This window comes from Sylvia atricapilla, chromosome Z (genome assembly GCF_009819655.1).
Source record: "Sylvia atricapilla isolate bSylAtr1 chromosome Z, bSylAtr1.pri, whole genome shotgun sequence".
NCBI classification, from domain to species: Eukaryota; Metazoa; Chordata; class Aves; order Passeriformes; family Sylviidae; genus Sylvia; species Sylvia atricapilla.
This window is the reverse complement of record NC_089174.1, coordinates 18,211,524-18,230,495: the sequence shown is the minus strand read 5'-3', so window position 1 is coordinate 18,230,495 and position 18,972 is coordinate 18,211,524. Positions and strand designations below refer to the sequence as shown.

General features: G+C 36.6%; 1 protein-coding gene across 1 annotated transcript in view; it reads left to right on the top strand.

The window, feature by feature from the left end:
- The window catches only part of EFNA5 (ephrin A5), a 203,247-nt gene that overhangs the window by 157,336 nt on the left and 26,939 nt on the right, over positions 1-18,972 (top strand). Inside the window, exon 2 of the mRNA XM_066339284.1 lies at positions 8,733-9,025. Coding sequence (XP_066195381.1) covers positions 8,733-9,025 — 293 coding nt within the window. The remainder of the gene's footprint in view (positions 1-8,732; positions 9,026-18,972) is intronic.

The window sequence follows — 18,972 nt, the reverse complement described above, 5'->3', positions numbered from 1 at the left end:
GTCTTCTGGGTTAGACACATGGTCAACACATGTTGCTAGAGTCTAGTTCAGAGACTTCAATAGTATTCCTACCTGTGGGTTTTTATTTTATTAATTTTATTTTGGAGTTTTTTTAGAATGTAAACCTTTAAAATGTTTTCTCCCAAATGTGACTGATAGTAGAGTATGTTGCAGCACAGCAGAGCTCAGATAAAACTTGTTTGCTTTTTTAAGAAAGGTATGCAAACAAATGAATCAGCAAATTGCCATTTTTCTGATATAGGCAGGAGGCGGCTGAGATAGGTTTTGTATTTTCAAGCAAAATCATAAAATAAAATATGAAGCTGATATATCTTGTATGTTGTTAGTGCCTAAAGCAGATGAATGTAGAGTCGTGTGCAGGATATTGATGACCACAACTAAAAATATGTGAGCAGTAATTACCAGATCTCCTCATTCCACTTCAGATAAAGTGGGATAAATGTTGCCACTGAACTCCAGGGTAGTACTAAAGTGACCACAAGTAATGAGCTCGTGTCCATAAATCAAGCTAACAAAGATTGTCTTTAAGCCAGATATTTTGGATTCAAAGTGTGATTAGAGTCTCCGAACACAAATCTCAGGCTGCCCTTAGTCTCTTCTTGGGTGTGGTATCTTTCAGCTTATGTTACTAGGCTCCAACACTGAAGTTTGTCCTGTAAATCTGAGTGATGCCTTTGACAGAACAGTAGCTCTTCTTTTACCTTTGCCTCCCTTCCCTGTTCATCCATCTTTGCAAGTTAAACGCCCAGAGCAATGGAAAATAGTAGGGTAGAGACCATAGGCAGGGAGTTTAGAGGTATCAGAGTTGGGACAGCTGGGAAATGAGAGTCTGACCTCATTGAGAACATGCTGCACCCCATTTTAACCCCAACATCAACAACATGACTGTTGTTGCTCCCCAGATGCAATAAGTTCTTCACAAGTTGCAGTAAAAGAGAAATTCTTGGAGATGAGGTGAAAGTCATGTGTGCCAGCTTTGAAGGAATTTTACAAATGCAGAGTCTGAGGAAAAAGTTTTAGTAAGTCGCATGAAGAATGTCCAGCTCTTTGATTAGGAGATGCAGAATGATGTGAAGTTAAGCAGGTGAGGCTGCTGCAGTACTTGACAGTCTCTGGAGTACTCAGGTTTATAGGTGGGAAATAAATGTTGATTTGTTAATTCTATTCCTCATACCTACTCATGGAAAAGCAGTTAGTTTCTACTTTTTAATGTTTGCGTTATCACTGAACATCTATCTTTCTGCAATGATGGCTATGAGAAAGTCAGTACAGGACCCAGCTCTACAAACAAACATAGTTATGAGTGTAAGGGGAAATTATTAACCATAAGTGGAGTAAATATATTTCTGTAGAATTTATTTCTTAAAGAGTCCTTAAATCGTGAAAATAAATAAAATATTTGTCTCTCCTTTAAATCAATTGCCACTGTTAACTGTATGATGCAACTGAAATTTTTGTTAACAATAGAACTAGAAGAAAAAAGTATTTCAGGTCTTTCAGGTTAATGGAATTAACACAAGACATATCTTTCAAAGAACTTTTACATTTTAAATAGGACGTTTCCCTTTTTCATGAAGACCTACTCCTTTCCTCCTGTGTTTTGCAATCATTTTTTGCCATGATTCTAGTAGAAGACTGCTGGATGTAGGCTTTCTTTGTTTAGCAAACAACGTTTCAGCCAAGGCACTTTAGGAAGTTTTCAACAATCAGGCCTTATTAAATAGAAAAAAAATAGAATTTTTTTCCATCCAGAAGCCTAAAGACTTTGTCATACTGGTTTTGTGGAGGTTTCTCGGTTCTGAAAATTAAGAGAATTAAAAGTTTGTAGATGATCACCTGCAGCATAGCCATAAACTTCAATAGTAAGTGAAAAATGAAGTTCAAGAAAATGAAGCTTGATCAGTTATTTTTCCAGTGTTGTGGACCTTGGCCTAGCTTATCTAAGAAGATTCCAGATCAATTGCTGATGTGAAAGTAGGTGCTTCTGACATTCCAAAAGGTCTGGGTTTTTAATCAGCATAGAATAAAAATAAATTTTGTGAATTTAGTACTTTTTGTAGTATTTCTTTAGTTGTGGCCGAACATTCTGTGACTCTTCTGAGTTGCTCAGTGCTGAACAAGTTCTTTTCTTTAAAAACCTGAATGCTAGGGCAAACTGATTTGTTTCATGTTTTTTCCCATGTTCTAGTCCCTATAGTAAATCACTTGTTTTTCTCCATTAAATAGGCAGCATGAAGTGCCAGGTACAATAGTAGCTGATGAGAACCCTGTTTTTTTAGCAAGAAAATAACCCAGCCTTACGTCAGGAAGGAACAATGTGTCTCTTGTACTGTTGGCTGGTAAGAAGGGATAAAAGCAGGAGATTCTGTAAAGAGACAAGCCACGTAAACGTGATGCTTTTTCTCATGGAAGTCCATCTTAATGCAGCTCCCTTCTTTCTGATTTTTTTTGCTTCTGGACCCACCCAAGTAATGTGAAAAATCTCCCAGATGAGAGGGACATAACAAGATTAAAAGGGGAAGGTGGATCTCCCACAGATGCTTGTGAAATGAAATGCAGGGAGATCACTCGTCTCTTTCAAGAAATGTGATAGATGCTTGCAGCCGGTTGTGAAACAGTAATCTGAAGTCTGATGAACTCTTTCAAGTGCAGGGGCCTGATTCTGCTCAGCTGTGTAATTATGATGGAAGGTAGCCAGACGAAGGCAGGGACCTGGGTGCAACATTTTGGGAGGCTTGTTCTGGCAGAGTGGATGGGAGAGTAGAAGGAAGGGTACAAATAATGAGTTTCTCTGCCTGATTGATAATGAACTAGTAATAAGTGGCCTTAATATAGTAATAAGTTTCCCATGGAAGCCTGATGATTGCTGAGAAGCTTTAGCTGAGTGCATGTGACCACGTGTTATTTTGATCAGCTGTAGCACAGCAAAGCTGTGTAATTATCATAATCTAACAATTAGCCTGGCATCCTTTCCCAGTATTTAATTACTCCAATAAATGCTAATTGAATAGAGGACTTAATGACAAGAGAATAAGTTTCTTTCTGCATTGTGTATTTAGCTTGCAGTCTTTTCTAGGCAGAATTTTGAATACTGTTTTATTGAACAACAGCCTTGATTTTGCATCCTACATGGTGTTTTTTCACGGTGTCTTGAACTTGTTCTAACTTGTGATACTGTAACCTGAGGACTGAAAGGTCACGGACTGCTTCTTTTTATTAGAGGGGTTTTTTCTTTGCTTGCTCAGAGTAGCAATATCCTGCTGGAGATCTAAAATGTCAATGGCTTGCTACTGTTAGCAAACACACTTCTCTTAGCATCTGGAAATGCTAAGAGAATGTTGAATTTTCTTTTGGTTTGAATAGGGCCAAAATTAAAATAGCTCTTTGATTGCTTCATTGTTTGTGCATCAGAATCATTGTTGATGTCAGCAGAGCTATAGGAACAGAGTTTATGAAACGTTGTGACAGAAGCCAGTAAAAAGAGCAGAAAAGCATTAAAGGGGTTATTTTTCCATAGCACAGAAATAGCATGTTTAAAATTATCTGCAGTAAAATGGTACACATAATCCCACAATCCCTCAGATAATTAACAACCACAAGATTTCCCCCATCACACTTAAAGCTGTTAAGTTGGTTGAAATGAGAGGGTTTGATGTGTGTAAAAGAATAACCAGGCACAAGTTATGCTGCTGTGTTCCAGTCACAGCATATGAGGACAGCTTGGAATAGTACTAATACACTACACTTGCCATCTAAACACAGACAAAAGCTACGGGCAAGCTCAGTGCTGTGGAATGGGGAATAACTACATCATGGCATCCTGAGAGCAACTAAAATGTTGTCCTTTCAAATGATTTAACAGTTTCCAGAAAATATTTGGGGTTTGTGTATTGTGTGTGCAAACAATTACCAATACTCACCTCTCTGTTAACAATAATTCAAGCAGATTGTTTCATAACCAGTTGACAAAAAAAATTCAATCTATTTCTATGTTTGTCCAGTTCAAGCTTTTCCTGTGCCTAGAGCATTTTAAAGAGGTGTTTCTGTTGTCTGATAACATTCAACCTACTGGAGATTCAGCCTTTGTTTGGATACCTGTGAGATCTTCTCACCTGGCCTGCTTTTTTCATGGTATTTATAGGAATGGACTTTTCTCTGAAACCTCACTGTCTCCATTAAATTTAAAAAGTAAAAAAGGAGGAGTTGAGTGACCAACATTTGTAGGGGTATGCACGTGCTGCTCACAGAAGTTGTTTTTCCTTAGGAAACATAACAACTAACGTTTTGCTGTGCTGATCTAAAGAATTGTGAGTAACTGCAGTTTGTATTTATCCCAAGAATAAATCAGTTGGGTGAATTTTGTTGATGTTGTTTTACATTTCAGGTTTTCATTTGAGAGAAAGGTGACGGGGCGAGGCATTTGGCAGTGGCAGTCCCCTCTGCATGTTGGTGTTTACAGGCTGTGCAGGCTCCAGGCCTGCAGAATAGGGGCCATTTGCATCTGATCGCATCCAATACCTGACTGAAGACCAGAATTTTATAATTTGTCAGAACAGTTACTTGGAGTATTTTCTGGTTCACAGTGAAACCTTGCTTCATGCATTTGACAGGACAGATTCCAAATAAAGAAAGGTTGACACAGTAAAAGGCGAATTTTCCAGTACACTTACCTTGAAGTAGAGCATCTGGTGCGTTGATTTTACAGGAAGGGCAATAGAATATAACTAACAGGATTTGTAGGGGAAGTAACAGGCAGAAGCTATTGAAATTTTTTATCTATCTGAATGAACAATTAGTGTTATTTGTGCTGTTCTCAAACTGATTGTTTGTAGTGTTTATTCCAAGAAAGAAAGAAATATCGAGAGAAACCAAACAAAATTGTTATTGTGTTTTAAATATTGGTTTCAACAAATGGTAACTTTTTTCATTGGCCAGAAAAGTTATTAAGTTCAAGATGAGTCACTTAGGCTTCAGAACTTAAAATTATGAGGAGAAGCATGTACATAGACTGTGTACTTTCCCTTTGTTAATGGATGAATACATTATTTAGAAAATGTTTTGCTAGTCTTGTTTTTCTGTGGTTAAAATAGCCACGAAGTTCTCTGTCTGCATCCTGAATACCTGGATATTTCATCAGTGGCACTTTAGCACAGAAATATTCCTCTGACAGGCTTTTCTGGAAGTGGTGTTCAAGTTTTGTGTAGCAAGCTGATGTTTGTTGGTTATGGAAATATTTAAATGTAGGAACAAAATTATTTGTCTCTGTCTTCAAATAGCTGGCTTTGTAGTATGCAGCTTCCCAAGGCACTCTTTGAATGCCACGAAAGTACTGCAGTCACATACTAGCAAGTTTTCTGTTTGGAATGGAACTGGAAAAAGGGACAGGACATCTGCTATTCTTGTTGCATCTGCAGATATGTCTGTTATTGGACTTCATCTTCCCTTTAAATGTTTCCCTCCTCAGTGTATGTTGATGGCTAAATGTTGGTCAGTGCTTTAATTTAAAATTAAACTTTTGTTTCACTCTATTACCTGACATCACTCTGAAAAGTAAGAGGTTTTCAGCTTGTAAGTGTTAAGTGTGTTAAGTGTCAATTGTGGTTTTAAATTCTTGAAAGTGTGTTTGTGAAGTGTTTCCTTTAATAGCTTTGAGGACTGAGCTGATGAAATTTTTTTGTGAGTTACTTGCGGCCGTCCCTTCCTTTCTATTCCAGTTAGAAGATTTTACCTTTTCTCTCTGAGGAAGTAAATACAACATGCTGCTTGTAACTGCAGAAATAGGAAAGGTCCCATTTCATTCTATCAGAAACATTGGAGATGTTGTAATCTCTTTTAAAAACATAAAATTAGTCCTGCATCTCGTTAGCATACCTGATGACTTCTTTAGGATGTTGCAAGACAGGAAATAAATACCTGCTCCCTGATTCATTGTTGGTTAATAAACTGGAGTAAAGAGAATTCGCTCAGAGCTGCATGGTAAAGTACCTTGGTGCATATTTTCTCTGGAGGAAATTCACTCCTGTGCCAACAATATTGGCTAAAGGCCAGTTTAGATCATTTTAAATATGCACAATCTCCTTCCCTTTTTAGACTCATAAGTGTAAATGCTTCCTACCTATGACAGATGACTGATGAATGGAACTTTTGAGAAAACAGGGAGGAAAAGACAGTGGGATAAAAAGGACTTGGGTTTGTGCTTTTTTGTACTCAGACCTGCTTTGCAGGCAGCACTTCGGAGTCTGGGGTGTGCTGGAATGATGAAGACAACTGTTTCAACACTTAGGAAAGAAAAAATAAGAAGGAACCTACTAAAATACCACTGATCAAAGAGGATGGTTACATTGTAGTTTTTTTATCTAACAAGAATACAGAGGGAAACTTTGCCAAAAGGGAGTCAGATGAGGTTTGATGTTTCTTTTTCTGCATCTCACTGGTGCAGATTACAAGTTTGATTTCATTGCTAAATTTGAATTCAGGTGTGATCACACATTTAGGTGTCTGTCTCCTTGTACTTATCATCTCCATTATCATGGGCTGTGCAGTTGGATTCTTCCCTTGAAATTCAGCTTTTTACAGTACAGACACTGTCTAGAAAGTCTCTACTCTGCTCTTGGTTAAAGGAGAGAATTAGCTGCTTCTGGAAGTGTGATCCATCTCATTACTATATACTAAAGAGGCTGGATGAATTGAACATCAGAAGTTCCTGTTGCTCTCCATTGACTTTTAAAATAATGCCGAAAAGCAGTTCACATAAGTTATTTGTGTTGTAAAAGTCTGGTAGAGAGGGTCAGTCTGATCTTGAATGTAGTATGTAAGTATAATTCTGGAGGCATATAGTTGGTCACAAAACTGTAATTGGGTATTGTGGTGAAGGCACAGGCTGATAACAGAGGTAACCTTGAGAATTTCCTGAGAAAACTGAGTTGTTTATCACCTACATGTTTTAAAAAAACCCAAAACTGTCCACACAGAAACACACTTATATATAAGTATGTATCAATTTTTACTCTACTAAAACTGTAATTGAAAAAATAAATAGAGGTATTATTGCCTGAATGCATCTTTTCTTTGTATCTTATGCTATTTTTTATTACCTGTAAGAAAAGCATAGTGTTAATTGATTCAAAGAACAGACACCAATTTGAAAAACAATACATTTTTACAAATGTGTTAAGACATTATCTGTTCAGGTGATAGATTTTGAAAGCCCTGCAATACAAAAGTATGTATCTTGACCAATGATTTTGATAAATGTAAAAAAACTGTTGAAAAACTGTGGTTCAAAAAGGCTTTTCTACTTTTACAGAGTAGAACTGTGAGGCTGTGCACTGGCTGAAATTATACAGATCTATCATGCTTTGATGGGTATTCAGTTTTCCCCTTTAAAAAGCTATTTTATTGAAGTTAAATTATTGTAGGGATATGAAAAGGTGTAGTTTGCTCTGAATTTATCCTTGGAGGGCCAGCAAATCATTGCTTTTCCTCTGAAATTAGATAGAAGGATCCAGATGGCAGATTTCAAGCCCATCAGGTGTTTAAAATATGCCCCTCAGCTAAAAAGAAGTATTATAGTTAAATCTGTCATGGCCTTTTTATTGCTCTGTGGCACACTTGACAACTGCAGCTGTGAAAGAGAGAAGCTACAAGTAGCCCAGTCAGCCTGAAGTGGAGTAGGTCAGTGGTTGGTTTCTTTAGCTGCCCCAGGGAGTTTAATGAACGCACAGACCTGGTTTATGGAACTGTTAAATCTGTCATGGTATAAACTCCCATGAAGGCAGTGAATTTGTCCCCATGGTTTCTTCTAGACACTGTGGCAGGCATAAAAAAGTAATGTAAGGGAAACATGTAGGGGAGAAACAAGGAAATCCTCCCCAACCCCCAACAAACAAGAATCCCACATCTCTAAGGAGTCCTCAGTAGTAATAACAGCAATAATAAAATGCATCTGGGCTGGTGCCTTGCGCTGCATTTCTCAGCTGGCACTCATTCAGGTCTGTCACATTAGGCTGAGTGCTGATAATTTGTATCCCAAATCCTTTTATCTGAACAGAGCAACATCTTCAATGTGTACTTTTGGCAAAGGAGAAACACTGTTTTTCAAATCTCTTCAAAAAGCAGTACAGACTTTTCTTTGCATCTTGACAAACTGTTGCTTATTAAGATGAAATAGTAGCCTGTTTGTATTCTTGTAGTAACTACAAGTACTCACAGTCAAATCAGCTTTCAGCACACGGGTGATTACTGAGTGATTCAGAGAAAACGATATGTTTGGGTTATTTATTTGCATGCATGTGCAGATGTTTCTATAGACACTGATTTGGGAAGGCTGATACAGTTTTGGCTTCTTTGCTGCTTCTTGTTTCTTTCTTCAGTTAAAAAACAACCCAACCAAAGAAGACAGACACTTTCTTTGTTTATTATTCAATCAACCATAGAGAAAGATATCCTATAACTGGGTGGGTGATAGAACAGACTTATTTTATAAAAGGATGGAGCAAAACCTTTATCTAAAAGGCTGTATGATCATATCGCTGCATAGTAAGTCTCTGATAGCTCTGATGAATTGTAAGGGTCATTTTTGAGAGTGAATGTGCATGGCTGGAGTGAAATGAAGTGCTATTAGTGATGCCCTTTCGTACGAGAATGTCACCCTGCAACAAGGTCATCCTGAGACAACTGTGCTTACATTTGAACTCTTCCTGTGATTTCAGATTCCAGCGAGGTGACTACCACATCGATGTCTGCATCAATGACTACCTGGATGTGTTCTGCCCTCACTATGAAGACTCAGTGCCAGAAGATAAGACCGAACGCTATGTTCTGTACATGGTGAACTTTGATGGCTACAGCTCCTGTGATCACACTTCCAAAGGGTTCAAGAGGTGGGAGTGTAATCGGCCTCATTCCCCAAACGGACCATTGAAGTTCTCGGAAAAGTTCCAGCTCTTCACGCCCTTCTCACTGGGATTTGAGTTCAGGCCAGGCCGGGAGTATTTCTACATCTGTGAGTACAAAGAGATTTACCATTGTTGCACAGCAGGTATAAGAAACACAGCTAATTTTTCACCTATACTCTGTGAAAATACAGAGGGGCAAATGGTTTATAATGCAGATGATTTACAGTGAGCACAGGCTTAAATTATTCCCAGATACATTAGCTAGGAATCTAGCTAGTGAAAATGACATTAAATCATATCTTTTTTCCTTGCATTGCCAGCCTGTTCACCAAATGACTGCTGACTTTTAAAGCAAAATGCAGCATGACATTTATTGCAGCACTCTGAGATAGGGCAAGAAGGGTAGGATAGAAATTGTCCCCCGATACAAGGGACTATAATTAACCCTTTGTATGTGGAATACCTCTATTTTCTTTCTTGCTTAGATGAAATACTCTTGTCTCTGTAGTATTTATCATCCAAGGAAAGTGAGGTCTGTGTAGTCCTTAAGTGATAATATGCTGCTGATGTCAGTAGCCTAATGGTATTTAAGGCTGTAATTTCTCAGGCTAAATAATCCTAGTATTTAGCCAAGTGGCTTATTTCTTCTACCTTCCTTCCCCTCACAACATTTTCAGGCATGAGCTGTTTCTGTCAGCATGGCAGTGGGAGTGCTTGGGAGCAAGAGGCACGCAGGTGGGGAGATCTGCTCCAGACAAGATGTAGGAGACATCACGTGGGTCTAAGGAAGTGAAAACACCAGGAGGTTAAAACCCAATGGGTTAAGTCATGTCATTTCAACTATCTCATGGGTTTAATACTCTCAACAAAGGTCTTATTTCATCAACTCATTTTGTACCTGTAGCTTTAACTCCTAACAAGTTTTGACTGCTCCAGCTTTATTTTTTTTCTAGTTTTTAGTTCTAGACAACAGACTTGAAAGCTTTAGATAGACTGCAATAAATACTGCTTTCATATGTGTAGCTGGCCTTTCTACTGTGAAACAGTCATTCCACCTCATTTCACCAGAGAAACTGAGTACATATGATCTCTGTTTTCAGCCTCATTTCTTCAATATTGAGATTTTTGTTTTCCCTTCCATAATCTACAGGGAAATAACAGTCTTAGTGAATAGTTTCCCATTAATTTCTTCCATCAAGCAAAAACCTCTAGTGAGTAGTGCTTTTTCATCAGAAAAACTTATGCCAAAAACTTGTGCTGAAACACAATAATAAAAATAATACCAACAATAATATTTTAAATAATGTTATTTAAAACTGGGGTTTGATAAGAAAAATAGTATAAAGATATCAGAGTTAAGTGGATAGTGTTCAGGGATTAACAAATCTGTCTTGTGTATGCCCAGTCCTACTTATGTCACTTCAGCAAGAGTTCTGTGTAATTCAAAGTTCTGATCTCAAGCTCCCTTAGAACAGTGCAATTTTTTATGGATTTTTGTTTTTGTTTTATTTTTTTTTAAAATTCAGTTCCAGAGCATCATCAGTCAAACAAGCAAGAATAGTTAAGCTAAGGAATGCAGTCTATCATCACCAACTGCAATAAAATGTAGCACTGGAATGGCATAAGTAGCTGCAAGCCTGAAAAAAAATTGTTTTCTAAATTTTTAAAAAAGAAAAAAAGATAAATGTTTAATAAAGATGAAAACCAAAGATGAAAGTGAAGGAAAAAACCAGAAAAATCTCAGCTTAGGTTGTCTAATAGCTTTGTTGTTAGAACATACAAAATCCATTGAACTCTCAAGCATGATACTGTAATTTAAATACATCCAGGTTGCTGATACCTGGTTTTCCTCATTTGCGCTCAAATTCGATATGTCACTAAAAGTCATATAACTTTCATTTAAAATTCTTTAACATTCATTTGGCTTTCAAGGGCTCCCTTCAAAATAATTGTTCGGAAGAATTTCAAAATTTGAAGAGCTTTATGATATTAAATTGCATTCATATGGAATTATTTTTTTAAATGAGGGGTAAAATAGCAAAAAAAATAGCTAAGAGATGTAAAGTATTAGTTTAAGCTGATCTTAGTTGAAATTGAATTTTTAGTTGTGTTTTAGTGACACAAAAGCCTTTTTTCTTTTCTTCTGTTATTTAAGTATTTTTTCCTTCATTCTTTGCTTTGCTGAGAACATTAACAAGGGCATTGACATTGCAAAAATTTCAGAGAAGGACTGTACAATAAGTTAACAATAATATGCAGACCTTCTCAGGGCACAGTTGTCCATTCTGGGGTGTTTTTCTTTTAGTCTATGCTGAAGAAAGAAGATGGTGAAATGTTGTTCCCTGTTTTCACATGAAAATTGTAAGCAGGTGCTAGTTCAGGCTGAGGAGACTACTTTTGTTACCTTTAACATCTGCATGTTAAAGAAATTGCTGCTTTGCCATGAAAAGTTTCCTATGCTCAGCAGTTCTGAAACCTTTGCACTGTCTACAGAAGAGAGGGAAAACTGACTATATAGAATCAGTCTGGCATGTTCTATTAAAGGGTTACAAAATATGCTGTGTAATCTAGACCTCTGAGAAGACAGAGTTATTAAGTGGCTGGTTAGCTTATATTACTGTCTGGTGCTTTGTCAGAATCTTCACAGTTTACTTTTTAAGGATGTGGGTTTCTTCTCTGGCTACCATTATTTTCAGAAAATGAAATAATTTGTGAACAATCACTGTGTCTTTGTCTGAACTGTTCATTTGGAAAATACCACCATTCTTTGTTATGCCATTGTCTTGCTCAGATGAACTTGGATCTCCATTCTTTGCATGTTCATTCTAGGATAAATTTGATTTGATATCAAATTTACATTGAGCAAGTGAATGACTGAATTCAGCATTATAGTCATGCAATCAAAAGTACTGATGGAGTTTGATTTTGAAAGAAGAAAAGGTTATTAAATATTTACAGAGAAATTAACTTTTATTTAGTTAGGGTGTGCACAGTGTGGGCCTGGGGAAAGCAAATAATAGATCATGACCTGAAGTCTCAATTTTTACTTCCCTCTTATCAGGTGCTCATCCCAGGTTAGTGTATGCCAGCCTGAAAACAAACAAAATAGTATTACTACTGACACAGAAGCAAATTAAATATAGAGAAAGCAGAAACAAAATAGCGTCATGACAGTGATTTTAATGTCCTTTGGAAGGGAGCATAAGTTCCAGTGTTCAGGTTAAGGTGAGATACTATGCAAGGTGAGATGAACTCAAAAGTTAGGAAGGGAAAAAACCTAAAATGTGTAATGTTACATAATTATATATTTCAAAATGATAATATAACTTCCATTATTTTTAATTAATTGCAGATAGTTTATTAATGTGTTAAGTAGAAGTATAAGTGTCAATTTGGCAAGTATACATCAGGGCTGTTGAAATAAAAAGAAGGAAGATGTGTTTAGAAGCAGGCTGGTATAGATTTCTGTAGAATCCTGACCTCAGTTGCCAAACCAAGCTGTTTTGTTGATTTAAGCTAGAGCATAAAAGCTGTTCTTTTCTTGAGAGCACTGGTGTGGTGTTGAAAGTTATATTAGGGTGTGATACATGCTTTTCTCTGAGTCATCAGTCCAGTTATTTCAGAGAAGTCAGTAATTTGTCTTTATCTATGGATAAAATATCTTTGGTATTTTTTATCATGTCCTCCAAGATTTTATGTATATTGTTTATTTAGTCATTTGATCACTGTAAAAGTTTTCATTTATATATACCTATACATTTTTCCTAGAACAACAAAGTAGTTTTGCTGTTATTCAAAGTTCTTTTGCTTCTCTTCTGTTATCCACAAGATTCTGGCAATTTTTGCTAACAGTAAGCAGGCTTTACTTTTTATATATCTAGACATAACTTGTGGGTTTTTTTCTCCATTCTTCTTGAAAAAGGAACACCTTTCATCTTTTATAAATCTATTTGAAAAGTTAAAAACCTGTGATTTATTTGTATAACCTTTTTTTGCTGCTGTTTCTTTCTAGTTTTATCTCTTGCGTGTGTTTATTTCTGAGTTTATTTCAAAATGCTTATGCTATTTTTTTTGTCTCACCTTTAATGGTCACTATCACTGTGCCTTTGTTACCTCCATTTATTTGCATGAAGCTTCTGATTGTCAATTTAGAAAGTTTTGCTGAGATTGTATTACTTGTGATCACATTACGATAGTGTGCTGTTATGATTTTAATTTAATTAAGGTTATAAATAATTTTTAAAAATAGCTCATGTGTTTATGGCTAAATTAAGAAGCAGTTTTAAAATAAAGTTGTGTTTCAGTTTTACATATGCTTCTTCATAACATATAACCATCTTATTCTCCTTTTTCTCATAAAATATATTCCCAAAAAACCTGCTGTTACCTGTTCCCTTGATACTTTTGTTTTTGTTTGTTCCCCATTACCCTTGTTCCTCTGACCTAATTCCTCCTTTCCCTGAAATTTCTGATTCTGAGAGGCTTTTTTATTCAAATGATATTCCATCCTGATGGTCTTAGCTTTTGCTTCTGTAGGAAAACATGTGATTTGCATTATTTCTAATACAAAAATATTGTCTTCTGTTAGCTGGTTCCACCTCTGTTTCTGAAAGTTGTCCTCACCATGTTTGAATCCTGCTGTCATTTTTCTCTAATAGCTGCCAGATAGTTGGACAAGCATTCTGCACACATCTGGAGGCTTCTCCTATTCTAAGGATTTTAAGGAAAGAACAGTAAAAAGTATCTTAAAAGCTACACCTCTTACTTCTGCCTATTAATTAGGTAGTTAGCTTGTTGTTAATAAGGTCCCTAGCTGAGCTCTTGTTCAGCCAGTAGCAGTCCCTAGTGACAGTTAAGCTGAACTTGCTCTCTTTATCCCTTCTACCATGTTTTGTGAGTGGTTAAGTGTTTGTTTCTGCTATTATTTTTCTTTAGTCTCTGCTACAATTCTCTGTCAGTTTTTCTGTCCTGTGTAATTCCACATTTTGTGATCGGGTTGATTTTTGGTAGGGTCTTTTTATCTCAATATGTAAGCATAATTTATATTGTTATCATAGACTTGCCCTGTGCCTGTTTACTACTTTCCACTTGAAATGTTTGTGGTAGGACCTGTACTGAAATGCTCTCTCCAGTGTCTTAGCCACTGAATTTCTGGGGATGGGACAGGACTTGAAACTACCACTGCTTGCTGCTGCTGGTCCTTTATGAAATTTTGATTTTTAATGAAGAATTACTGGCATAATTTAGAAGTCTGAACTCAGAGGGAAGAACTGTACACATCCCTCTATAAATCAGCGGTTAGCATAGGAAGTGCTGTGTTCACTTTTCATGGAAATTAACGCAGACCTGACAATATGACTAAGACCCTGGAAGCTTCCAGGTTGCCATTTTGGCTATTATTCTTTTAGGATTGGGTTCAGTACAGCAAGAATTAAGAAAGGTGACTTTCAGAGGCAAGGTTGAATAGCCTGTGATACTCTACAGGACAAAACTACTGAGAAATCTTCACTGTAATTGATTGCAACAGTTGCTATAACAGATATTTTTCATGTGCTCAAAAAAGAATGATATTAAACAGCTGCATAGATCTCATTGCTCTTGCTTGAGCAGCAGCTTAGTATTAGTGGATATCAATGTTTTGCATGGACAGGCACGACTTGCTGTAAGATGGTTATTTGATTTAGGGATCTCCATGTTTGCTAAAAGTTTAGTTTGATGTAGTAAGAACAAGAACAGAAAGACTGTGAACTGTAATTTTATCGTATCAGAAAATGTAAATGTGAATACCCCCAAAATGCTACACTTCTCGTTCTTTTGATCATCCTGCTATAAACCTGGAAATCTTGCTTTATCAGAACCAGTTGGTGTCATCAGCACAGCAGTTTATGCTACTGACTTTTGGTAGGAGATACTGTCTGAGGGCATAGGTACACGTTCAGACTTTGAGCCTGACTTAACTGAGGAAATTCCTGCTGGAAAAGGAGATAATTTAAATAAAATAGTAGGACTTTTCATGTGTTTTTCTGGGTATGAGAATCAATCAAATGTTACTTTAGGCAGTTTGGCTAATAGTTTGGTTGCATTACTTAGAATACTTACTTTTTAGAGGAAGTCAGTTATTGCTGCTTTTCTCTCTCTCTCTCTTTTTTTTTTTTTTTTTTTTTTTTTTTTTTTTTTTTTTAATCATCCAGCACTTTGAATATATGGCTCCTTAATAAGCAGTCACCCTTTCACTGAGTAGTTGTACAAAAAAAATATTTCAGAAACCTTTCTTTGGGTATTTTTGTCTACTCATGTCAATGGCTTACATGCTCTAAAAGGCCTAGTTTGGATATTTTTCTGTCTTGAATCTCTAAATACTGGGGCTCAAAATGAAAGATCTGACTTGGAACAAAGTTTAGCTTTAGAGAACTGTGTGAGCTTTAGAAGAATGAGTAGGGCAGATGGATGGTATCTTGTCATACCATACTTAACTTACACTGGGGAACAGTGATGTCACTTTATTTACTCACAGACCAAACTTCTATTAAAAAATTGTTTCTAGTTGTCAAGTGGTTGACCTAAATAGCATATCATTTGTTTTGAAAGTGAAGCTGGGATTTGTCTTTCAGCGAGTGAGAAAAATGCAGCCTGTCTCCACTTCAGCAGGTGTTAGTTAATTCAGCTACTGCTGGTGCTTGTATTTCCTCACTGTTTTATGAAAACATGAAGATCACTTTTGGAACACTCTCTTCGGATATCCTAGTTTGCACCAAAAACTGAAAAATGAAGGTTAACGAAAGAAAATTATTAAAGAATACCGGGAGAATCACAAACATTTTTAGCATGTTAATTGCACTTCTCTTTTAGATAAACATTGCTTATTGCCATGCTCCCTATTAGCCTTTCAGTCTAGACCCGATCAACATAAACACTGATTCTGCTTTGACAGCAGTGGGATCAAACATGCCACTCTACTACAACTCCTGCTTTGATAGCTGGTTTACTAGAATCACTTGAGATGTTCTGAATGAAATCAAAGCAATTGAAAGGGTTTGATAAATGTGTACTTTAAAAAATAGGTTTTGTGATAACATTAGGCAGACAAGGAAGGTGACCTTTAAAGGGGATTCATGCTTAGCCTAGTGTGTAGATTAAAGGACCGGTTTCTGTTAGAAAGCATCAGAAAAAGATTAAGTACTAGTCCTGCTTAAAAGAAAGCAGGAATAATCACCAGTGTCTAATAGATTTTGACGTTGGTTGTGTTCTTAGAATCCTCAAAGGGAATATTAAAAGCTGTTGAATAATTTGGGACTTGGTAGAAATCCATATTAGAAAACTAAGAGAGAACCTATGGAAGCACCGGTCTCTGTTGCCTGAGTTTTTCAAAGGGAATGAATATCTTTCAGAAAGCAAGTTTAAAAAAGAAGATTTGGATTCACATGCTTCAAAAATTGAAGTGCCATTAAGGTCCTCACAGCAACAGAAAAATACAAGAGCGGAGCTTATACCCCCTTGCATCTCTGAACATTGTCTACAGCATATTTTATAAGGTCTTCACCCTCCTTTGAGCATCAGTGATGTGTTACATTATACTGAAGTATTGATTTTGATCATTAAAACGGGTGAAGGAGTGACCACAGAAAAGTGAACAACAGGGTTTTCTTTTCCCTTCCTTTTTTTTCTTTCTCATCTAAGCTGCTTGACAAAGGCCAGTTCATTTTGTAGAAAAAAGTATGTATCGAATGTTATCTGATAATCCAATCACAAGCATTAAAAATATAAATTGGTTAGACCTTGGTTAGAAGATTTTTAGGGAACACTAGCATACATAAATCTGTATGTGAGGCACCTTCCTTAAGACAAATGGTGACTTAATGTTCCCTACTGGTGACTGTACTTTTTTACATTTGTGATTCTTGTAAAAATCCCATTGCAATTTTCTTAAAAGTAAGTGTTTAAATTTTAGTGTTCTGCTGGAAGTACAGTTGAATGAATTGCTCACAGCTCTTTAAATCCTCATGGACCATTCATCATTCCTTACTTTAAATCAGTTTTGACGTTCTGCGCTACAAATTAACATCTCTGAGGTTGCTAAACTGAGTCAGTGGATGAGACTCATTGCAGTGATACTTACTGGAATGTTATGAGATTAATAAGCTGAAGCACGTGGACTCTGTGGATGAAAGGATTCATAGAAGTGGAGAGTAATATTAATAATTATCTGAGGACTCTTTGTACCTCACTCTGTAACAGTGTTCTAATTTGATTTCTGAGCAAACTGAAACCTGTTTAATGACCTGTTGTATTGGAAGTATGCGTTTCATAACATGGAGCAGATGCCAACAGAAATGGAAACAGCATAGCATGACTTTTGGAATAACAGTGTTGTACTTCATTTCCTCCATGTCATCAGCATGTTAAGCCTCTCTGTTCCTCAGACTGAATCACCAAGGCAGCACTTTCTTGGGTGATACTGTATGTATCATAATACAAACTTGATTATATATGCATGCCTGCAACCACTAGACCAAAACTAAATTCACTCAATGCAAAAATACTTCCACATGCTGAGCAATTGGATGATGATCTTGTTTCATAAGTTAATATTCAACATTCAACTCCATATTTTTTTAAATACTTGAATTTAAAAAAGCAAATTTGTTTCTAATGTACCTAACCTTCTGATACTAGAGGAGGCTCTGAAAAAGGAAGAGATTACAGAATTCTCAATAACTTCCTTATTTCCAGGTAATGTGTACTCTTCAGACAGGAGGGCCAGGACTCTGGGCTCAAAATGACACATGTAGTTAATACTTCTATCTCCAAGATTCTTGGCAAGTCAGTATAAATCATGTAAATTAAGATTTCTTTTTCACAAGAGTATTCAGAAATACATAGAAATGCTTTATTCTGAAAAACTGCAGGAAAAACTTTTCACGATTTCAAATGTTTTCACTTTCCCTCAGAAAAGCAGTAGATCATCCACATTATTAACAAATGAGATTTTTGCTGTCTCTTAGATCTCCCTGGCCTTCCTTACATCATGGATATTTAATATGTAGACTATCAAGCCAACTAGATAGAGCACTATTTTAGGGAATTAAGAATGGCTTGAAGGTGTATCAAAATCTCACTTGTACCATGCCTCTACACGCAAATGTAACCAGACTCCTTTTGATGGTTATGGGGAATAACATTGCTGTTGCTGATCTTCTGAGGGTGAAATGATCTTAATTATTTTAATCAGAGTGGAGATACATTAATCAATTTGAAGAGCCCTGACAATTCAGTCAAAGTGGTATTCAAAATGTGTTAGGCAAAAATAAACCAGAAAAATTTAACTCACATACATTTTGTCTTAAGAATTGTAGGTGAGGATATTGTGAAGATATGATCTTGGGTTTCTTTTTAACTAGTTTTTTTGGACACATCTGCTTTTGGTAATACTGGATCATCTTCCTTTATCTCATATCTGTAATTGCATGTGGACTACTTCTCTCTAATATTTTGAGATTTTGCAGAAGATGTTCAGGTGTGAGATATTGAAGACTACACTGTTATCCTACACCACAGAGTCCTGTGTTGAGACTGAAGCCAGGAGCTGTAACAGCAGATGCAGCAGGACTTGCTGTCTACCTTAAATGTAGTGCGTTTCTTCAGGATCTTCAGGACTGTGAAAGAATGCAGCCTGTCCTCTTGAAGGGGGCTTCGTAACAACACCTCTTTGCTTCTGGCTAGTGATGATAAGTTATGAATTTGTTTTTCCCCATGGGCATGAAGTTATTCATGCAGTTCCCATTGGTGCTTCAGTTGAGCTGGAATCTGACTTCCTTAGGCACTATCTGTAAACAACATAAAAAAAATAGAAGGGAGGAATGGCATAGTCAGAAGCCCACAGGCACTTCAGTGAGGTACAAAATACCTTTCTCAAAAAGAGGTTCAGAAGCAAAGCCTGTGTTTTTTCAGAAGTAAAGGTATGTTCCAGCGAGGATGATGATGATAACAGTGTTGTGTAGTTCATACACGAGGAATTGATATAGGTTGGTTTAACAATCTCTTTTATCAAATTTTC